A 21435-nucleotide genomic window follows, 5' to 3' on the forward strand; every position below is an offset into this window, starting at 1 on the left:
TCATAGCTGCACCTGGTCAGGAACATTTATGAAGTGATATAGTCTTTCATAGACTCATACAGATTAGAAAGAAACCATTGGCTCCAAATTGACCACAGCACCTATTTACACTAATTGTGCACTAATCCCATTTTTGTTCACCCCATGTTCTCATCAACTCACCCTCCCCCCAGATTATATCACTAGCAATACAATGCAGATAATTTTCTACGGCAAATTGTCCCATAGATAATGGTCTATGGGTCAGAAAGTAACCAATTGACTTACCAACCTGCACATCTTTAGAATGTAGGAGGAATCCGGGGTATCCAGAGGAAACCCAAGTGGTCACAGGGAGAAAACTGCATGTACACAGCATAAAATGCTGAGATTGAACGTGGATTGCTGCAGCTCTGGGACAACAGCTTTATTAGCTGTACCACAGCACCACATTATGCTCCTCATACCCACCTTCAATTTGATCCTTATACTTATGAAATATCATGTCATAGAGCATGGAAACAGGCCCTTCGGCCCAATTTGCCCATGCCGAACAAGATGCCCCATCTGTACTAGTCCCACCTGCCCCTGTGTATCCCATAACCCTCCAAAACTTTCCTATCCATTTATCTGTCCAAATGCCTTTTAAATGTTGTTATAATACCTACCTCAACTACTCCTCTGGCACCTCATTTCCATATATCCACAACCCTCTGTGTGAAAACTTTGCCCTTCAGGTTCCTATTAAATCTTTCACCTCTCACCTTAAATTTATCCCAAAAAAAAGCAAACCTAATAGCAGAAGAACTGTAAAATGTCAACAACTGTCAATGGCAGTTGGATGGCAATGGCAATGGTTCAGAAGCTTTTAGTAGCTGGAGGAATTTGTTCTTGCTAAAGTTAATACATTCGTTCAGATAACAGCTCAGTTGACTCAATTTTCCCTGAGGCAAATTTTCCTTAGCAAACACATTTCACAAACCAAGAGGTTTATGATGAGTCTGCGTTTACAGATTACAGTGGTATTGATCAGATATGTTATGTGCTCTTAACATTGAAAATGAGGTGCCAGGCACACATAACAATGTAGTGATATTAATTTCACCATTCCCATTATCTTTTAGCCTTGATCGCAGTGTACTTTGATGAGTTTCTGTAAACCCTAGTACAGTGCACCAATAGAACTGTGCGGCTGAATCGATGTTTGTATAATTCTGTTTGTCAAGTCTTGATTTTATGCACAGATGAAGTTCATTGTCATTCAGATGAACATTTGCACAAACTAGAATAAAAAACAGAATGCTAGAAGAACTCAGCAGGTCAAACAGTATCTATGGACGCAAATGTCTGTCAACGCTTCGGCTCAGGACCCTGCATCAGGACTTAGAGGGTAAAGGAAAGATTACCACTATATAGCACTATGAAGGAGGATGGGATAGAGGCTGTTTGGTGATAGTTGAAACTGGATGGGGAAGGGGTATTGGATAGATGGAGTCAAGTATGAGGGTAGGGAGTGTGAAAAAAACTGGTAGGGGATACGTAGAACCAGGTGGGGAGAGTATCATGGACAGATGGAGGCAGGTGGGGGGGAGAGGGTGGTATGAAGTGATAAGAGGAACCAGATGGGGAGGGGATCAGGAGCAGAAGGGGACGGGCCATGGGAGAGGTGAACAAAGAGAAAAACAAATTGTTGGATATGCATATGTGTGGGAGAATCAAGAGTGTGGGTTAGCTGAAATTGGAACACTTAATGTTTATATCAGTGGGTTGGAAGCCACCTAGGCAGAATATAAGATGTTCTTCTAATTTGCAGTTGGCCTCTCTGCAGTAACGGCGAAGGCAGAGGATAGATAGGGTGGTGCAGGAATGGAAGGAGAGTTAAAATGACATGCAACATTACAGACGGAGTGGAGGAACTTTGCAAAGCAGAGACCTTGTCTATACTTGGTTTCACTAATGTAAAATGGTGGGCATTGAATGCAGTGAACAGGTTGCAAGAGATTGTGTGGCAGTCCTATGAGAGTTACATTCTCAGAGATTATAGATTTTTACATGCGGCATTAAACTTAGATCTCATTAATTTTCTCACTTATACATAAAATAGTTTATGGTGTTATTCTAAAGAACTTAAAACAAACTTTTTTTCTCATTTTCCCAGTTCTGACAAAGGGTTTTAAAACTGAAAGGTTGATTATGTTACAAACTCACATATGCTGCTTGACACACTATTTCCAACAATTTATGATTTATTATAAGCCAAATACAAAGATTTGTATTCAATACATTTATAGGATGAGAACATCAGTGGCAATCCCCAGCACATAATATTAATTACAAATTACCCATGAGCCTGCAGTGACAAGCTCCCTTCCTCTACCACTGCAGTCATTCACTGATTTGAATAAAGTTCCAAGATTGTGACCTAGTGGTGATGAAGGAAGGATATCTCCAAGGAAAGACACAAAATGCTGGAGTAAGTCAGCGAGTCCGGCAGCATCCCTAGAGAACATGGATAGGTGACGTTTCGGGTCAGGACCCTTCTTCACACTGATTGCAGGGGTGAGAGGAAGAACGCTAGAAGAGTTATATATATATTTCCAAGTCAGGTTTGCCTGTGAATTGGAGGTGAATCTACAGGTTATGGTAAAAATCAAACTGCTGAAGGAACAAATGGGCCAAGTTGCATTTGTGGAGACAGAGGGATAGTCTGTTAACCTGAGTCCTGCAGAAGGGTCACAACCCAAAATGTCATCCATTCCTTTGCCTCCACAGATGGCGTTTGATCTGCTAATTTCCTCCAGTAGTTTTTTTTTTTGCCCCAGATACCAGCATCTACAGTGTCTCATGTTTTTTGTAGCGTTGTTCCTCTATTTCCTTGTCCTTTCTGCGGGGTTTAGGAACTATTTTCAAAGTAGGCATGTGAGTAACTAGAGTGCAATCTGTAGGTGGAGAACACTGCAGTCACATTGCTCTAGTGTTGGAGAGAGCAAATGTTTAGGCTGGTGAACAAAGTGTTAATCAAGTAAGTTTCTTTATTGTGGTTTTTCTTGATCTTTGTTGAGCTGCACTCATTTAAGCAAAAGAAGAGTTTTCATCACATCTTGTAGATCATTGAAAAGATTCATTGAACCCAGCGATCCATAACTTACCACAGAAATCCCAGCGTATGATCTGTCCTTCTTTCCATTTAACTAAAGGGGCTGTCCCACTGCAGCGACCTAATCCGCGAGTTCAGACGAGTTTGTCCTCGACTCATACTCTCAGCATGGTCGACACGAGGTCCTAGGAAGTCTTTGTAACTTTCCTTCATGCTCGAGAGTAGTCTCCGCATACTCGAGGCCTCAGCTAGGTCGCGGCGTTTTTTCAACATGTTGAAAAATGCCCGCAAGTAAAAAAAGGTCGCCATGGGAAAAAATCGATACTTTTTTTACCTGTAGGTTTAATCGAAGTAGGTCGTAGTAGGTCGGCATGTTATTCGTAGGTAATCGAGGGTAGTCAAAGGTAGTCTTCAACATAGTTGAAGGGAGGTCGAAGGAGATCGAAGGAGGTCGTCTTCACTCTCCGCTATTCGGTGTCCAATTTTACCGAAGCTATTCGAAGCTAGTCTTCAACATAGTCGAAGGAGGTCGAAGAAGCTTCTACATAGTCGAAGGAGGTCTTCAACATGACATTTTTTCAAACTCTCCTAAACTCTTCTAAACTTGCCAATTAGGTCGCCGCAGTGGGACAGCCCCTTAATGCAGCTAGTCGATTAAGTTACACGTAAGAGGGAAATCAAGAGGAACTTTTTCACGTGTACCCCAGGAAGCTAGGGAAGAATGTACAGTGTGTGGCTACTGGCAGAGATATTTGTATCATTGATAGCCAAGGGTAAGATGCTGTAAAACCAGAATGCGGTTAATATTGTGCCTCCATTTAAGAAAGGCTGCAAAAAAAAGCCTGGGAGCTATACACAGCTGAGCCTTACACTATCATGAGAGACAGGATCCACATGCATTTGGAAAGTCAGCAACTGATTAGAGATATTGTAGTCAGCATGCTTTCTGTGTGAGAAATTATGTCTCACCAATTTGAGAAAACCGATTAGGGCAGTGTGGTGGATGTTGCCGACATATACTTTGGAATCACCTTTGACAAGAAACTGGCCAATCGATGATTTAAGATCCAGGCAGAAGCCGGGTATTCTTGCCCATTGCTGTGTTCTGATGACAAGGTCTATAAAATCTTAACACCATCTTAGATTCTGCCAGTGAATTTAATATCCACTACTGGTACATTGCCTCAGTTTTTAATTTCCTATCAATATATTCTCAGTCATCTCACCCTCATAATTGAGTGCTTACTCACTGGATTTTAGTTTATTAGCATATTAACAGACCCTTCAGCCCGCTTGGTCCACGCTGACCATAGATCACCCATAGACCATAGATCGCACTAGTTCTATGTTATCCCATTTCCTACAAACTAGGGCAATTTACAGAGGTCAATTAACCTAAAAAAAACTCGCACGTCTTTGGGATGTGGAAGGAAACCGGATCATCCGGAGGATCCCATGGAGAATGTGCAAACTCCACACAGACAGCACTCGAAGTCAGGATCGAACCAGGGTGTGAGGCAGCAGCTCTACCAGCTGCGCCACTCAAAGGTGTCGCGTTATTGCGTCTACTATTTGAGTACTTTGTCGAGGCACATCCTGTCACAAGACTTGTTTCTTCACTCATGGCAGATTCTCCCCCCCACCAACCAGTTTACCGTTTGTCTACAGGCTACAGCGGAGAGGCGACCGCATCCCAAGGGTGGGTGGGGAGGGAGATGACTTCAGGTGAAGAACATGCCACCAGTACATCAGTTGGCCTTTTAAACTGTTTACCACACTGCAGTTGGCAGTACCAACAGCCACGGAAAATATTGGTGCGGCGAGCCTCAAAGTGCTCCTGTATTATTTATAAATGGCGCCTGTTTGCCCTTCACTGGCATAACGTCATGTCTTGTACGCACAATTGTTTTGCATCTGTAATATCCACGAGCAACTGTCAGCATATGGATTTGTAGGAAGGAACTGCAGTTGCTGGTTTGAACCGAAGATATGCACAAAATGCTGGAGTAATTCAGCGGGACAGACATCATCTCTGGAGAGAAGGAATGGGTGACGTTTCTGGTTGAGACCCGAAATACGCAACCCATATTTTCCTTCCTTCCTCCTCTGCAAGTTGCATCTACCCTCCCTCTTCTCGGAATCTATCAGAAAATCTCACCTTGGATTCGACTCCCTGCTCTGTAAAGTACCTGAGAAGAATAGCAAGTCAAAACATTCTCAAAATGAACGTTTTTTTCCCTTTTATTAACAAAACCGTCAGGGGAAACGCTATTAAAAAATGAAAATACAAAAACCACGGATGACTCAGATGGGTTGGAAAAATGCAGTAAACATTGTTTATAGAGATGCTAAGCCTGTCTGAAATCTGAACTATCTGATTAAGTCAGAAAAGAGGAGAGTCAGAAAGGCCAAGGTTGCTACACTTTTGGTTACAGTTACCGCAGCCTCTCACACGCACGTGATCCTCGGCGTGACGTGACCCCCTCCTTCCCGCACCACGTGACCCCTCCCTCCCGGATCACCGCCGCCACGTGACCACCGCGTCACTTCCGGTTGCGTCAGGCTTTCCCCTCTGCTGACCGACGTGCCGTTGGGCTGCGAGTGTTTGTCGGTGGCGGCCGGTGAGTTGTTGTCGTCGTGACTTGTGTTTCTGTAACTGCGCGGCTGCATCGGTAACTGCGTGGCTGCCTCTGTCGGTGGCTTCGTATTGAAGCTCCAGGGCCGTGTTGTCGTGCCGCCAGCGGCGGGGTGAGCATTGGCCGTGAGAGAGGGAGAGGGCAGCGCAGAGCGCAGCGTCCCGTCATCAAATGGCAGGCTGTCGCCTTGTCCGCAGGCCACACGCCGCGCCTGGGGGCTAGGGTTGGACTGCCGCTCACCCTGGCTGCAGCGGACTCTTTCCTCACACACCCTCCCCATTCTGACCCAGCGCTTTATATTCCCGAATGTTAGTGCCATAGGGCGAGAATTCAGCCGAGTGTTGTTTGGGAGGATAAGTTGTTGGTCCACATTTATAAAGAAAGGAAGTAAAATGGCACATGCATCTCGATGGCTTCGTTATTTTCTTTTTCCTCTTGAAGATCGTTTCCAGATTATTCCCGAAACAACTGTAATGGGCGTAAAATGAAGTTGAAAAGCGTGGCATAGATTTCGTGGGCTTTTTTCCTCGAAAAATATGTTGGAAATCCAAAATAAAATCAGAAAATACAGGGCCCACATAGCAAGTTAGGTAACCGCCATCGATGTGATTATTGGTCCATTCTGTTGTTCTTCAAGCAGAATGCTCCCTCAGTGTTACACCAAAGTGCTATCTTATATTATGATCTGGAATGCAGATTGAATCTACGGACTTCTAACTTGTTTAGTACCGCAGGGCCAACTTTAAAGTACTTCAACCTGTTTCGAAATTTGCAGTTAGCTATTTTTCTGTAAATTTAGGAAGATTTAGCTTTTTGGGGGTATGTGGAATTCATAAGATGAGGGGATTCTGTGTATAATTTAGACAATTCACTCAATTAGACATTAATTTAGACAATTCACTCAACAGGTACCAAATAATATAAAAATAGAAATCTCTTTCCTTATGTATTTGAAGCAAAATATGTGTTTCAGTGGTTATTCAGGTTAAGACTTTGCATATTGTGGTTTTGTATGGTAAATAAACAGATTCTCGCGCACCTTATTTGTTTATTTCTACTTAAGTGGACTAGTTTTGTGTTCTTCTGCTTGTACCACATTTTCTTGGTACTTTTTCCGCTTACCTTGGTAGAATCATGATATTTGTCTGGACTAATAGAAAATATTTGATAAAGTACAAGTACAATACTAAAGTTTGCAGTTCTCTGAGGATGAATTATTGATTTGATTTGGAAATTGAGTGGCAGATAGACTCAATAAGATCTGTATTACAGCTTTAACTTTGCCTGGGGTACACACAATTGCTGGGGAAACTCAGCGGGTGCAGCAGCATCTATGGAGCGAAGGAAATAGGCGACGTTTCGGGCCGAAACCCTTCTTCAGACTGATGGGGGGTGGGGAAAGAAAGAAGGAAAAGCGGAGGAGGAGGAGGAGCCCGAGGGCGGGTGGATGGGAGGAGACAGCTAGAGGATTAAGGGAGGGGAGGAGACAGCACGGGCTAGCCAAATTGGGAGAATTCAATGTTAATGCCTGGTTAACTTTGCCTGGGTAGCTTGTCAAGACTGAGATAGCTTGCTTCCATTGGAGTTCTGAGATAATTATATGTGAATGGCAGATTCTTCCACCTATGGGGCAGAAGGTGCTTGTCAGGATGATTGATTGTGCCATTGAAACATAGGCTTGAGGTTTGAAATCTTTTCACAAATGTCTGTTAATTTTGAAAAGCCGACGGCTAAAGATTTGAGGTCAATAGAGATGTATAATTTTCAAGGATATTTTGTTTTGGAGGCTAAAAATAGATGGGTGCCAATCATGCATGCGATTTCCACTTTATGGAATAGTGATGTCACCAAAGATCTGGATATTTTACACATGTTTTAAGTGATTATGGACAAAGTTGGAAATGTTTTTCCCCATGCTTTGTATTTACTTACAATATAGGAGGTCACCTGGTCAATCAGGTCTCATTCCCCCACATTTACCTGGATTTATCCTGCAACACCATCATGTCTCTACCTGCCTATTCTGGGGTAATATTCAGTGGCCAAGAAACTTATCAGGATGTCCTTGGGATGTGGGAGGAAACTGGAACACTTGGCAGTGATGGAGCAAATGCACAAATTCTACGCTGACAGCACTGGAGGCCAGAATCAAACCCTGGGTTCTACAACTGTGGGCAGGCAACATTGATATTGGTTTATTATGGTCACGTGCACTGTGATACAGTGAAAACCTTTGTTTTGTGTACTATTCAGGCTGATTATACAATACACGAGTATAACAGGTGGTACATAAAAGAAGATAAACAGTGAAAACTAGTATTGCAGCTATGGAAAAGAGTGGAGGGATTGTAATAGATGTACGTAGATCCTGTGTTCAGCATGCAAAGTCTCCATGCTTCAGTGCCATCTTGGGTAGATTAACTGCTCTGCTACCATGCTGCCTATATTGGAAACTTTTATTCCATCCTTAGTGTAATATTTGACCATGAGGTGATGAACTAAGAATTGTGTGCATGTCTGCAGAAATACTGCCTACTTACCACTCTGTAAAGTGGACTCTGACTCACATTTGTGCCTTTTTTTAATCCAACCCTATCCCAGTGTTTATGTTGTTAACTTTGCACTGCTCTCCATAACCTTGAAGTCATTCCAAACTCAGATATCTTTGTATTTCCTTGCACTGTTCCAGATCATTATCAGATCCAGGATAAGCAAGGCCTTGACTTTTTAAAAGAAAATATTACTCTTATAATTTTCACATTTCCCCATTGCCTTTGTCTCTACCCCTTCCTATTTCTAATTTCCCCCCCAGCCCTTTAACCTAGAGAAACCCCGAATCCTCCAGGTTGTTTCTTGATTAATCGCAAATTAAATTCAGTTTACCCCCTACTTTACAGCAGTTTGGGTAAAGGAAATTTGCCGTTGCAATATTTACAAAAAAATTGAGTTAGAATAAAAATTCACTCTTACAGGGGCAAAATATTTAAAACAATTTATTTTTTATCTAGCATTTTTACTCATGCTATGGAAATTTGCAATACGGAGAGTTTTCTGGGAAAGTAACCCCTGCATAAATATGTGGTCACATACTACATCATTAGGAGCAATACTTTTGACTCTGGAATATCACCATCCAGAAATTTAAAATGCTTCTTAAATCAAGCTCTTTAAAATGCTTCTTAAATCAAGTTCATTGAGCAACTGTTTTAATGTCAAATGTTTGAAATCTGATTTTTGGTTTGTTGCAGGTGTAGGGCGTTTATTTATAACACAGGTTATTTATAACACAGGCTATTGTGAATGTCATTTTCTGTCTATTCTGCTTCAACTAAAACTTAAAAATTTTGGATTGGAACTAATCTATGTTGTGAACAAGTATTTCTTCCTAAAGTAATTTGTTTGCTATTTCCCCTTGTTTATGGGGAACACACTGCGGGAAAAGTGTCTTAGTTTTGGTGCCTGAATTTGGAATTTAATTCATTTATTAGATAGGTTAAAAGCAAGTGTTTTGATAGCTTCTGGGTTACATTACAAGGCACAGTAACTGATGCTTTACATTTTGCTAGATTTCGTGAATTTCATCATGGCTCGTGGACAGCAGAAACTACAGGCCCAGCAGAAGAATGCTAAGAGGCAAGCTGATAAGAAAAAGGGGGGATCTGATCAAAAAGCAGCAGCAAAGGCAGCTCTCGTGCACACATGTCCTGTCTGCAAAGTAAGATAATATGCCAATAGTCCAATTTCCAACTATGCTGAAATGTATTTCAGAAAAATGGTATACTGCATTTTGTTTTTGTTTAAATTGTGATTTAAAATCATTGACATTTCCAGAATAATTCTAACAGTGTGAATTCAACCAGCAACATTAACTTGATTATATTCACTAAATTGTCCAAAAAGAGAGAGTTTAACTTGAGCCCCCCCACATAATTCTCCTGCAGACTTTCCATTGCCCAGATACTCAACTGGACCAGCCAGGTAAATGTGGCTGTATGAGCAGGTCAGGCAGGGAGTACTATGTCAAATGGCAACCCAAAGACTTTTCACATCTACAAATTAAGTCAGCATTGTGCCTGCCTGGATGAGTGCATCTGCACTGCAATGTATTCCTTTTACCACTAGCACACCATGGTTGCAGTGTGTATACCATCTACATACTGCATTGCAGTTACATTGGAAACTCCAATAGCACTTCCAAACCTATGGCCTCTACAGTAAAGAAGGGCAAGGGCATAAACTGCATATTTCACTCCAAATGGCACACCATCTTGACTTGAAAGTGAGCTTTTTTTTCTCCATCGTTGTCAATTTGCTGTCTTCTATCTATTTTCTTTTAATGAAATTGACTGATTAATGATCTAATTCCTTATGTCTACCATTGCTTCATATCCATACTTTCGCTTACCGTTCTCATATTTAAGACAAACATTTAACCATCAGTTACTATTTTGCTGAAGAATTCCACTATCTTTGTGTGTAGAAGAATTTCCTAACCTGAAAGTAGACACAGCGCTGGAGTAACTCAGCAGGACAGGCAGCATCTCTGGAGAGAAGGAATGGGTGACGTTTTGGGTCATGACCCTTCTTCAGACTGATGTTAGGGGAGTGGGCAGTACAGAGATTAAATGTAGTCTGAGACAGTAAGACTGGTGGGAGAACTGGGAAAGGGGAGGGGATGGAGGGAGAGGGAAAGCAAGGGCTACTTGAATTTAGAGAAGTCAATGTTCATATTGCTGAGGTGTAAGCTACCCAAGCAAAATATCAGGTGCTGTTCCTCCAATTTGCGCTGGACCTCACTCTGACAATGGAGGAGGCCCAGGACAGAAAGGTCAGATTGGGAATGGGAGGGGAAGTTAAAGTGTTGAGCAACTGGGAGATCAGGTAGGTTTAGGCGGACTGAGCGAAGGTGTTCAGCGAAACTATCGCCCAGCCTGTGGTTGGTCTTGCCGATATACAGGAATTGACACCTGGAATAGCGAATAGTAGATGAGGTTGGAGGAGGTGCAAGTGAACCTCTACCTCGCCTGAAAAGACTGTCGAGGTCCTTGCATGGAGTTGAGGGGGGAGGTAAAGGGACATGTGTTGCATCTCCTGCGGTTGCCAGGTAAAGTACATGTGGACTGGGTGGTTCGGGTGAGAAGGAACGAGTTGACCAGGAAGTTGCGGAGGGAACGGTATCTGTGGAAAGCAGAAAGGGGCGGAGATGGGAAGATGTGGCCAGTAGTGGGATCCCGTTGGAGGTGGTGAAAATGTTGGAGGATTATAAGCTGTATGTGACGGCTGATGGGTGGAAGCTGAGGACAAGGGGGACACTGTCCTTGTTAAGAATGTGAGCCGGGGAGCAAGAGCGGTGCTGCGGGATATCGAGGGGACCCCAGTGAGAGCCTCATGTATAATGGAAGAGGGGAATCCCTGTTCCCTAAAGAATGAGGACATCTCCGATGGCCTGGTATGGAAAACCTCATCCTGGGCGCAGATGCGGCGTAGACGGAGGAATTGGGAAGAGGGGATAGAGTCTTTACAGGAAGCAGGATGGGAAGAAGTGTGTTCTAGATAGCTATGGTTTGTAATAGATGTCAGTTGATAATCTGTCTCCTGTGATGGAGACGGTGAGATCTAGAAATGGTAGGGAGATGTTGGAGATGGTCCAAATGAATTTGAGTGCAGGATGGAAATTAGTCGTGAAGTTGAAGAAATCAGCGAGTTCTGCATGGGTGCAGGAGGTAGCACCAATGCAGTTGTCAGGTAGAGTTTGGGGATAGGGCCAGTGTACACTCACCTAGTCTTCACCTGAAATGTTCAGTCATTTTTGAAAATTTCCCAGTCGGTGACCTACGGAAATATTTTCTTTCTATCATCTCAGGTCTGCTTAAGATATTAAACATTGGTCAAAAACACTCAGGACAAATATTTTAGGGAGTTATACATTTAGTTTGAATCTCTGTTTGTAATTTCGTTTGTATTTGTGTTGCACTTTCTCCAAGGCCAACAAGGTATGCAACTTAGAACTGCACTTGGTATTTCACCTGTGGTCTAATCAGGAGTTTGTATAACTAGTATTTTGCTGGACTTTCATTTTTAATGGCCACTCAGATAATTGTGTTACTTATCATGCTCCTTTATATTTTCTATTCTTCCAGACACAGATGCCAGATCCTAAAACCTTCAAACAGCATTTTGAGAGTAAACATCCTAAATCTCCCATGCCTCCTGAACTGGTAGATGTGCAGGCATAAATAAAAACTCAACTTGGATTTGGGTGAGAAGATTTTCAGTGTCAATCTCTTATTACCTAGTAAGAGAAAGGAAAGAGCACAGCTTTTTGATTTTGGCTGTGGTTACAGTAATTATGGGGAGACAGTAGCATAGTGATACAGTTACTGGTGTAATTACCAGAGATTTGGACTATTCATCTGATGACAGGAGTTAATACCACAATTTTGGGAGAAAGGGAATATCATTAAATAAACATTGAGTAGATGAGGCTCTTCCAAGAAATTGTGAGATTATAGTTGTTTTCAGTCATATAATTGAGATTTGAATCTAATATATTATTTAATTCTGACATTGAGCCTACAATGTTTTTATACAAAAATAAATGTATGTTAACCTAAATCAGAAAAAAAAACTTAGAATAAAAGTTGTGAACTGTATTTTGTTTTGTTTTGAAACTTTATTAAAGAACAACTTCTTCTTATCGAGTCCACACACAAGATTAGAAGTTGTTCAGCCAGAGCTGAACACATTTCTCGGCATCTGCATACAATGGTATCTGTTTTGCGCTTCTTGTGCGTGGTGGTGGAAAGATTGATGAAAAAAGGGCCGCAACATGAACGCTCTTTACTTGACCCCATTAAAGAACTGACTAAGTTTATATTTTCAGATTTTTGTTGTTCAATGCTGCTTGTATGTAACCCAGTTAAGATGCTCAATGTGATTTTCTCCCAAGCACATTCAGTTAATGCACCACAAAAGCATGTGAATGAATTCCCCCAACATGAAGTGGTCAACTGTCACCAGAGCTAAAAGTTTAGGCACAAGTTTGCATCCTGTTGGTTTGCATGTCACTTATGAACAGGATTCATAGAATTTGCAGCAATTAAGTAGCTTTCAGCAAAGCCAAATGTCTTGTTATACAAACCATGTGGGATGCTTTTAAACTGTGAAAATGGCACTGCAGTTCATATAACTAACTTACAGCTCCAGTGAACTGGGTTCGATTCTGATCTGTGCTGAATGTGTAGTTTATATTCTCCCTGTGACACTGGGTTTCCCCAGGTATTTCAGACCTTTCCCATATTCCAAAGTTGTGTTAATTAACTTTTGTAATTCATCACCCCCCCCCCCCCCCCATGTAGGATGGATGATGGGGTGCAGTGGTGAGATCTTCTATGTTAAAAGAAAATAAATGGGGAGAATGGGGATTACTTTCAGCTGGAAATAATAAATACACTTCAGTACAATTTTACATTGCAAAGCTCATGCTTAGAAATTAAATGTAATTTGTTCATTTTGTGATTAATCTGCTATTCAATAAGTTGCCAGTTAATATTCAGCTGGCAGGTGTGACTTTTTAACCCAGTGAATTACAGTTTACCAGATATCAAGCATTTTACTCAGTGTTACGATGTAAATTATTGCATTGTCTGCATTATAGAGCTATGACATTCAAACTGGGGTAGTGTTGGCATTCAGAATTTTTTTAAAGTGCAAATGTTTAATTAATTGTAAATTTTCCAAATGTAAGCTCTTAATTTTAAGAAGATTACCATTCTGGTTGTGGTTAGACAAAAATGCTGGAGAAACTCTGTGGGTGAGGCAGCATCTATGGAGGGAAGCATTGATGCTGCCTCACCTGCTGAGTTTCTCCAGCATTTTTGTGTACCTTCGATTTTCCAGCATCTGCGGTCCCTTCTTAAACATTCTGGTTGTGGTTGTGCTTTGGCTTTGCAAAGCCAGCTATTGGAGGACCAATAGCAGGGGTATATTGCCTTTCATTGGTTAGTTGTGTATGACTCATAAATTTGTGGATATTCAAAGTATTCATTTAAAAGTAACAAAAATATCCCAAAGATAGACACACAATGTTGAAGTAACTATGTGGGTCAGGCAGCATATCTGGAGAAGATGGATAGGGTAATATTTCGGTTGGGAACCTTCTTCAGTTTAAAAAAAATCCCTGCACCTTACATTTCCTCTATTGATTGTAACCTTGCATTTACATGAAACGTGCCTTCTTGAATCAGTTATTTCTTTATTATTCCTGTTTATTGTTTTTGTATTATTGTTACTTCTCCCTTTCTTGAAAAATAATATGCTGATTGATTATTAGACAGCTTGTACTCGCTAAAGCAGCTTCAGTGCACCTGAATATTCTGGGGAGTTTTATGATGGTGGGGGGTTGGAAATAGTTAAACAGGGGAAAATTGATACCAAGGTAACCATAGGTGACAGAGAGAGAGAGAGAGAGAGCTAGGATGTGATAGCTTTGGGGGGGGGGGGGGGGGGGTTTAGGATAGGGAAAAACACTGGTTTCTTGGATTTCTTAAGATATTCCTTGATATAAATAATACTGCACAATATCATTCCATCTGAGCCTTAGTTATACTGATTTCTAACAAACCTATTCATTTCCACCCACTTATTCCATTATTGTATATGTGTGTGTGTGTATATATATATTGAACTTTTTTTGTTTAATATGCAATTTAAAGAGTATTATGTTTACATATATGCTGTATTGCTGCAAGTAAGAATTTCATTGTTTTGGGACATATGACAAATACTTGTCGCTTGTTTGTATGGCATGCAGCAGATATTTTGCTAGAAGATCTATCTGTACAATATTTTCTTAATTGTGCACAGCCATAATTGATGTAAAAGTAAAAGCATTTATTAATCCCAGATTCATTTATATAGATAAGTTTACAATTTTTGCATTAAGGAATTTTATTGTGTATTGTAACATCATAAAATAAGTTAGTCAAAGAATAGTTTGTTTATTGGCACTAAAAAGAATTAAACAAATTTGTATAACATCAATTCCAGACCCGTGTGAATATACTTTTTCCAAAGTGAATACCCCAATGAAGTTATCTACAGCTTTCATTTTTTTAAATTAAAAGTAAGATTGGATAGTGCAATAGAGCTTGGTTATATGTGGCAGTATTTGTTAACTTTTTTTATGTTTGCTTTAAGACATGGAATTCTGCTGACATGATGCACTGAATACTACTACACAAGGCCTGGAAAAGATGAAGAAAATTTAATTCTTCAACCTTTTCCATTTCTACTTACTACTGAACTGTTGATGTTTAATCTTTTCATGTTTTGGGATGAAGCATTGGAGATTTTTTGTTTGGGCATTACAAAGGTGCCAATTCTTCGAGTAGGCTCGGTGAAAGATGTGGTACAGATCTCGTGATAGATCAGTACTAATATGAACTTGTCTCTTCACTACTTTTAAGCACTGGCATCATTGTAATATTAGTACTGTTGGAGTCTGTTACTAAAAATACGGGAGTTTGAATCTAACTTACAACTATATTGGTTTTTTGAGAACCACTATGGATGAATACTGTGTTAGGTTAGAGTACTGGTCTATGACTAATAAAATTCCTTGACCTCCCCAAGTACAGCCCAGTCAACTATGTTAGCATATGTATGCCTTGTACCGCTTGTGTTCGGCATCTTCTTTGTGAAGGGATGTTGCAATATATTAAAACTTGTATCCCTGTTGCAAACTGATAATTATGATCAATCCATAAAGACAATAGGGTCTATTTCACTAGATGCTCCCAGATGATTGCAGGACAATTTATACTCGTGACCACCCGTCTGATTTTAATTTGCCTTATGTTTGATTTTCTGAAAATAAATAACAGATTTCATGAGCTCCACAAATCATAGTAGGATTCCCAACAGTTTAACCGGCATTCTTGTACAGACATCCGATGCTTCAAGTAGACGTTTGAAGGAACACAGACTCATGATGCGAAATCAGAGGCTGTTTGAGCTCTACAGATATTGTTTGCAAACGATTAGTTTATAGCTACAGTTTGCAGGGTTAACATCTTGTTAGTAAACTGGTAAGTTTGTATATAACAGGTTATTAATGAGTAATGGTTTTATGAAATTTGGTTGAAGGGGTTACTCCATATAGAGGGAAACCAATTATCACATTGACTGCAATTCCAATTTGAAATGACAATATCTAGTATTCCAATTTGAAATGACAATATCTAGGATTGCAATAGCTTTTATTACACCTGGATATGCTTCTAGTCCTTAGCCATATTTTCTCTGTTCTGTAGCAATCGTGCATAATCATACATACAGTATTTTGTGATTTAACTGGAGCTCACTGTAATTTCAATAAATATCAAAAGCACATTTTCTTATAGAATGGCTCAATCACCTTTATTTGTTTAAATGACATTTGTGGCAATGCCCGACTCGTACTGTCTCCTACAATATGTAGCCCTTGATAATAGTCTAATTAAAGAAAACCTCGACTCTAAACTGTAGTCTAACACTGAGTTTCTTGTAACTATGCTTTGGTTGAAGGCTATAGTAAACACTGATGAAGAAAAATTCTTGCTTTTTTTTAAATGTGCCATGATTTCAGTAAAGCTTTTATTTTAAGGAATGCAGTTAATGAATACAAGAGTGTCGAGATCAATTTTGACCACTGTTTTCTGATACAGCTGAGTTAAAGCTAACTAGTATATAAGGACACCGTTTCAAAAAAACATAACTAATTCAGATGTAAGTGTTATTTTAAAAAAAATGTCTGGTGATCTGGGCCATCTCCATACAAATACTTTACTTTTCCTGCTAGTGTTTGGATTCTAACAATTTCTGCCCATTCTATCCTATGTCATACAATACATTGACCTTCACTGGTTTCTGACCACTTAAATTTGGAAACCTTAAGTTCTTTGTACTAGAAATGTAACCACGATTAGTTTTATACTATAACTTTGCCACTTATGAATTTAAAATGAATGAATTGTCAGATATGGTATGGGAACTGAACTTTCGTAGGTTTTTTCAATTTTCCCGCTGCATTTTACAATGTGTTTAATATTCTTAATGGTTCAAATTTTATTACATTTTCTCAAATGCCAAATGCTTAACAAAGAGTTTGTGTTTAATTTGGCCATTGAAATTGTTGCCACCTTTTTAGCTTTACTCCTTGTCTCAGTGGTTGTAATTTTGTTTAAAAATGTATTTGTATCCTGAGAAGGCCGGTCTTCCACTGATCCGTTGGAGTCTGAGGTTAGGAAGAGAGCTAAGTGTTGGACAATGCTATGTTTATTAATTTAAATGCATAACACATCGTACTTCGTTATTAAAAATGGCATTTTAAAAAGTTGAGATTATATACTGCAAAAATTGCACTGAACTGTGACTCTAGAAATATAGAATAGCAAGAAGAATCAAAATTGAAAACTGACTTAATTTTGTTAATTCTTGAAATTTTGTGTCTAGGTTATAAAATAATCTTCATTTTCAAACTAAATATTTAATACATCGGGCACAGTATATAGTGTCCTTCGTCCTACAGTAAGGCATTCGACAAGGTTCCGTATGGTAGGCTGCTCTGGAAGATTAGATTGCATGGCATCCAAGGAAAGATAGCTGAATGGATAGCAAATTGGCTCCATGGAAGGATGCAGAGCGTGATGGGAGGTTGCTTCTCGGACTGGCAGCCTGTGATTAGTGGTGTGCCTCACGGTTTGGTGCTGGGCCTATTATTGTTTGTCATCTACATCAATTATTTGGATGAGAACATACAGGGCAAGATTAGCAAGTTTGTTGTTGATGATACAAAAGTGAATGGTTTTGCAGATAGTGAAGATGGTTGTGAAAGATTGCAGCAGGATCATGATCGATTGGCCAGGTGGGCTGAGGAATGGTTGATGGAATTTAATACAGAGAAGTGTGGGGTGTTGCATTTTGAGATGTCTAACGAGGGCAGGACCTACACAGTAAATGACAGGTGTCTGGGGAGTGTTGTGGAGCAGAGGGATCTAGGAGTGCAGGTGCATGGTTCCTTGAAGGTCGAGTCGCAGGTAGATAAGATGGTCAAAAAGGCTTTTGGCACATTGGCCTTCATCAGTCAGAGTATTGAGTATAGAAATTGGGAGGTCATGTTGCAGTTGTATAAGACGTAGTTGAGACAGCATTTAGAATAAGCGAGTTCGGTATTCCGACTGCACATGCCCAGGTCAAAGTTCACTATGCATACTCAGCCCTGGAAAGCAGTGGAGCAGTGGACATTAATTTCTTCTGTTTTTTCCAGCTTTGATTCTTTGAAATTGTTGTATTTATTGTTCCTTTGTTAAAAGCTAAGGGTATTTTGTCTTTTTTATTGCTTTATGCTTTGAGTGAGCGAGATCGTGCTCGTCGGTGTCGGGCCTGGGTCTGTTCAGTTGCTGCTGGGCCGTCCCCTCCCAGGTGTCCCGTCCCTGTCCAGGGGTGGCCGGAGGTGTCGGGCCGGGCTTGTAGCTGGCGTGGAGTGAACGCTGAGTTGCTGCAGCACTTTGTGTATGGCTGGTGCTCGGCTTTCACAGGTACCAGGGGGGGGGGGGGGGGGGGGGGGGTTGGCCGCGGGAGGTCCCTGGCCCATGGTAGGGCTGGAGTTGCCGCTTCTCCGCGCTGGCTTTCTCTGAGGCTGTCGGTTGGCCCGGCGGGAGTTGAGCTGGGGTCAGTGCTTCTCCGTTCTTCCGGCGACGTCCCTTCCCGGCACCATCCGCTGGAGGTCGCCATGGTGAAGGAGTGGCGCCGCCGCCCAGTACCTGGTGGGGAGGGTGGTGCTGCGGGCCGAGCCCGGGGACTGGGCCTGGGCTGGAACCAAGGATGAGGCTGGGTCTGGGGTCAGGGATGAGCCCGGAGATGAAGTCGGGGCCTGGACTGGAGCCCAGGCGGCGGCCGAGCTGAGGGTTGGAGTCATGCCCAGGTCTTGGGTCAAGGTGTGCCAGCGCCTCGGGGGTCGCCCGGCTGCCACCATCCTGTAGCACAGCCTCCGCTTCCTGCTCTGCTGGCAGCTCTGGCTCGACAGCCTGCCACCCTCACCCCGCCCCCGGCACAGCGAGCCCGGCTCCGTCGAGGCCCAGATCTGCGAGTTCTTCAGCTGCCTACAGTACAAGAACCAGGCCGAGTTCCATTCCATGGGGCTGCTCTACGACCTGGGTAGGTGCTGGGGCAGGGAATAGGAGTGAGGGGAGGAGGATGAGGGAAATGGGGGGGGGGGGGGGGGGTGAGAATGAAGGGGTGGTAGAGGGAGATGGGGGGGGGGGGGGGGGTTTGGGTGCAGCGACGATCCCCGCGGGTGCTGGGGCAGGCAGCGGCCCTAAAGCATCGCACTGTTACACGGCGAGAGGGAGCGCCGCAGCCCGGTCCACAGCACGGTGGGGGGGGGGAGAGGGAGGGAGTGGGGTAGAGGGGTGGTGGAGTGCAGGGGGGTAGGGAGGGGGGTAGAAGGGGTCCGGGGTGATGGGCAAGGTGGGATAGAGGGAGGGAGTAGACAGAGCGGGGGACAGCAAGGGGTGGATTTGATGGGAGGGAGGTAGGCGTGAGTGGTGGTATAGTGCGTTGGGGGAACGGGTTGCGTTGGAAGAACGGGTGAGTGGTGGAATATTGCTTAGGGGAACGGGTTGCGTTGGGGGACCAGCCCTCCCGTGTGACAGGATTTGGTCTAGTTAGGAATAAAGATAAGAATTTATACACAGTTTCTTCAGCCAGCGCTTTGTTCGCTTGTTCTTTATCATGAATGATCTTTGACAAATCCCATGATTCCTTGCGTTTTTCAGAATATTGAACTCGCTTATTGTGTTCAGCTCTGGGCACCATGTTATAGGAAAGATATTATCAAGCTTGAAAGGGTTCAGAAAAGATTTACGAGCATGTTGCCACGACTAGAGGGTGTGAGCTATAGGGCCTTGGAGCGCAGGAGGGTGAGGGGTGATCTTATAGAGATGTACAAAATCATGAGAGGAATAGATAGGGTAGATGCACAGTCTCTTGCCCAGAGTAGGGGAATCGATGACCAGAAGACATGGGTTCAAGGTGGAATCTGAGGGGTACTTTTTTCAGAGGGTGGTGGGTTTATGGAACGAGCTGCCAAAAGAAGTAGTTAAGGCAGGGACTATTGCAATGTTTAAGAAGCAGTTAGACAGGCACGTGGTAGGACAGGTTTGGAGGGATATGGACCAAGCGCAGGGAGGTGGGGCTAGTGTAGCTGGGACATTGTTGGCTGGTGTGGGCAAGTTGGGCCGAAGGTCTGTTTACACACTCTATTGGGGACACATAGTCATAGAGTGATAGTTTATCAAAAACCTTCTCTGACTGAGGACTTATTGCATTTAAATTGCAATTTTTGTTTTGTCAACCAGTTACATTGCTAAAATGTCCAGGAAAGCTCTACGTATTATTAAGTTAAAAAATACACGGCAATTGTAATAACCAAGGGCATTTGGATGCTTTCCATACGTTATTTTGATTAGATCTTGTAGAGTACATTTTCATGCCCATAAGATATAGTAGAAGAAAGCTGTCATTTGTCAAGATCACAGGTGATATGCCTTCAGCTTTTCTGCCCACCCTGCTTGCTACCCATCGCCAATATTAATCAATTCCACTGGATTCTAAAATCCATTGATTTTAGCCCCTATTATACGTTCATTACACTGAATTACTTGTGCAGTAGGTCTGGAGCAACTGATTTGATAACTTTGTTCTTTTTGGTGAAGAAATAGTTGTAAACAATATTTCAAAACTGGTTCCAAGCAAACAGCTACTGTAGAAGTATGGAGATACAAGGAACAGCAGATGCTGATTTAAAAAAGACACAAAGTGCTGCAGTAAGCGGGCCAGGCTGCATCTCTGCAGTATATCAGTCCGAAGAAGGATTCCGACCCCTCCAGCACTTTGCATTTTGTTACTGTAGAAGTAAGGCAATATGTTTGCAACACCTGGTTAAAACGCAAGCAGCAAATCGGACTGGTATAGCAACTACGATGTTTTACGACGTTGATCGGAGCAATTCTGCACACCAAAACATCCGCCTATTCTCTGAGAACAGCCACTGCACAAATCATGACCCATTTAGATGAAGGAATGGGCAATGTTTCGGGTCGAGGCCCTTCTGACTAATGTCAGTGGAGGGGGTGAGACAAAGGTAGAATGTAGGCGGAGACAGTAAGACAAGTGGGAGAACTGGGAAGGGGATGGAGAGAGAAAGCAAGGGCTATCTGAAGTTAGAGAAGTCAACGTTCATACCGCTGGGGTGTAAACTACCCAAGTGAAATATGAGGTGCTGTTCCTCCAATTTAAGCTGGGCCTCACTCTGACAATGGAGGAGGCCGAGGACCAAAAGGACAGATTGGGAATGGGAGGGGGAGTTGAAGTGCTGGGCCACTGGGAGATCAGGTAGGTTACGACGGACTGAGCGGAGGTGTTCAGCGAAACGATCACCGAGCCTGCGCTTGGTGTTGCCGATGTAGATAAGTTAACACCTGGAACAGCAGATACAGTAGATGAGGTTGGAGAAGGTGCAAGTAATCCTCTGTCTCACCTGGAAAGACTGTTTGGGACCTTGGATGGAGTCAAGGGAGGAGGTTACGGGACAGGCGTTGCATCTCGAGCGGTTGCAGGGGAAAGTACTTGGGGTGGGGGTGGTTTGGTTGGGAAGGGACGAGTTGACCAGGGAGTTTTGGT

General features: G+C 42.4%; 2 protein-coding genes across 3 annotated transcripts in view; both read left to right on the forward strand.

Annotated features, from left to right (window-relative positions):
- Window positions 1-5556: 5556 nt before the first annotated feature.
- LOC116988436 (zinc finger protein 706-like) lies at window positions 5557-16233 on the forward strand. Of its 2 annotated transcripts, none has more exons than XM_033045129.1 (4): window positions 5557-5697; window positions 9279-9427; window positions 11853-11971; window positions 14911-16233. In XM_033045129.1, the coding sequence occupies exons 2-3, from the start codon at window positions 9296-9298 to the stop codon at window positions 11946-11948; spliced, it is 228 nt and encodes a 75-aa protein (XP_032901020.1). In that variant the 5' UTR covers window positions 5557-5697; window positions 9279-9295; the 3' UTR covers window positions 11949-11971; window positions 14911-16233. The 2 variants fall into 2 exon arrangements, with proteins under 2 accessions (XP_032901020.1, XP_032901021.1); XM_033045130.1 differs by lacking the exon at window positions 5557-5697 and adding an exon at window positions 7976-8069.
- LOC116988435 (14-3-3 protein beta/alpha-A-like) overlaps window positions 14729-21435 on the forward strand; it is a 36987-nt gene continuing 30280 nt past the window's right edge. Inside the window, exon 1 of the mRNA XM_033045128.1 lies at window positions 14729-14740. The gene's annotated coding sequence lies outside the window, so the exon portion shown is untranslated. The remainder of the gene's footprint in view (window positions 14741-21435) is intronic.

The sequence above is a fragment of the Amblyraja radiata genome, chromosome 27 (assembly GCF_010909765.2).
Source record: "Amblyraja radiata isolate CabotCenter1 chromosome 27, sAmbRad1.1.pri, whole genome shotgun sequence".
Lineage (NCBI taxonomy): Eukaryota > Metazoa > Chordata > Chondrichthyes > Rajiformes > Rajidae > Amblyraja > Amblyraja radiata.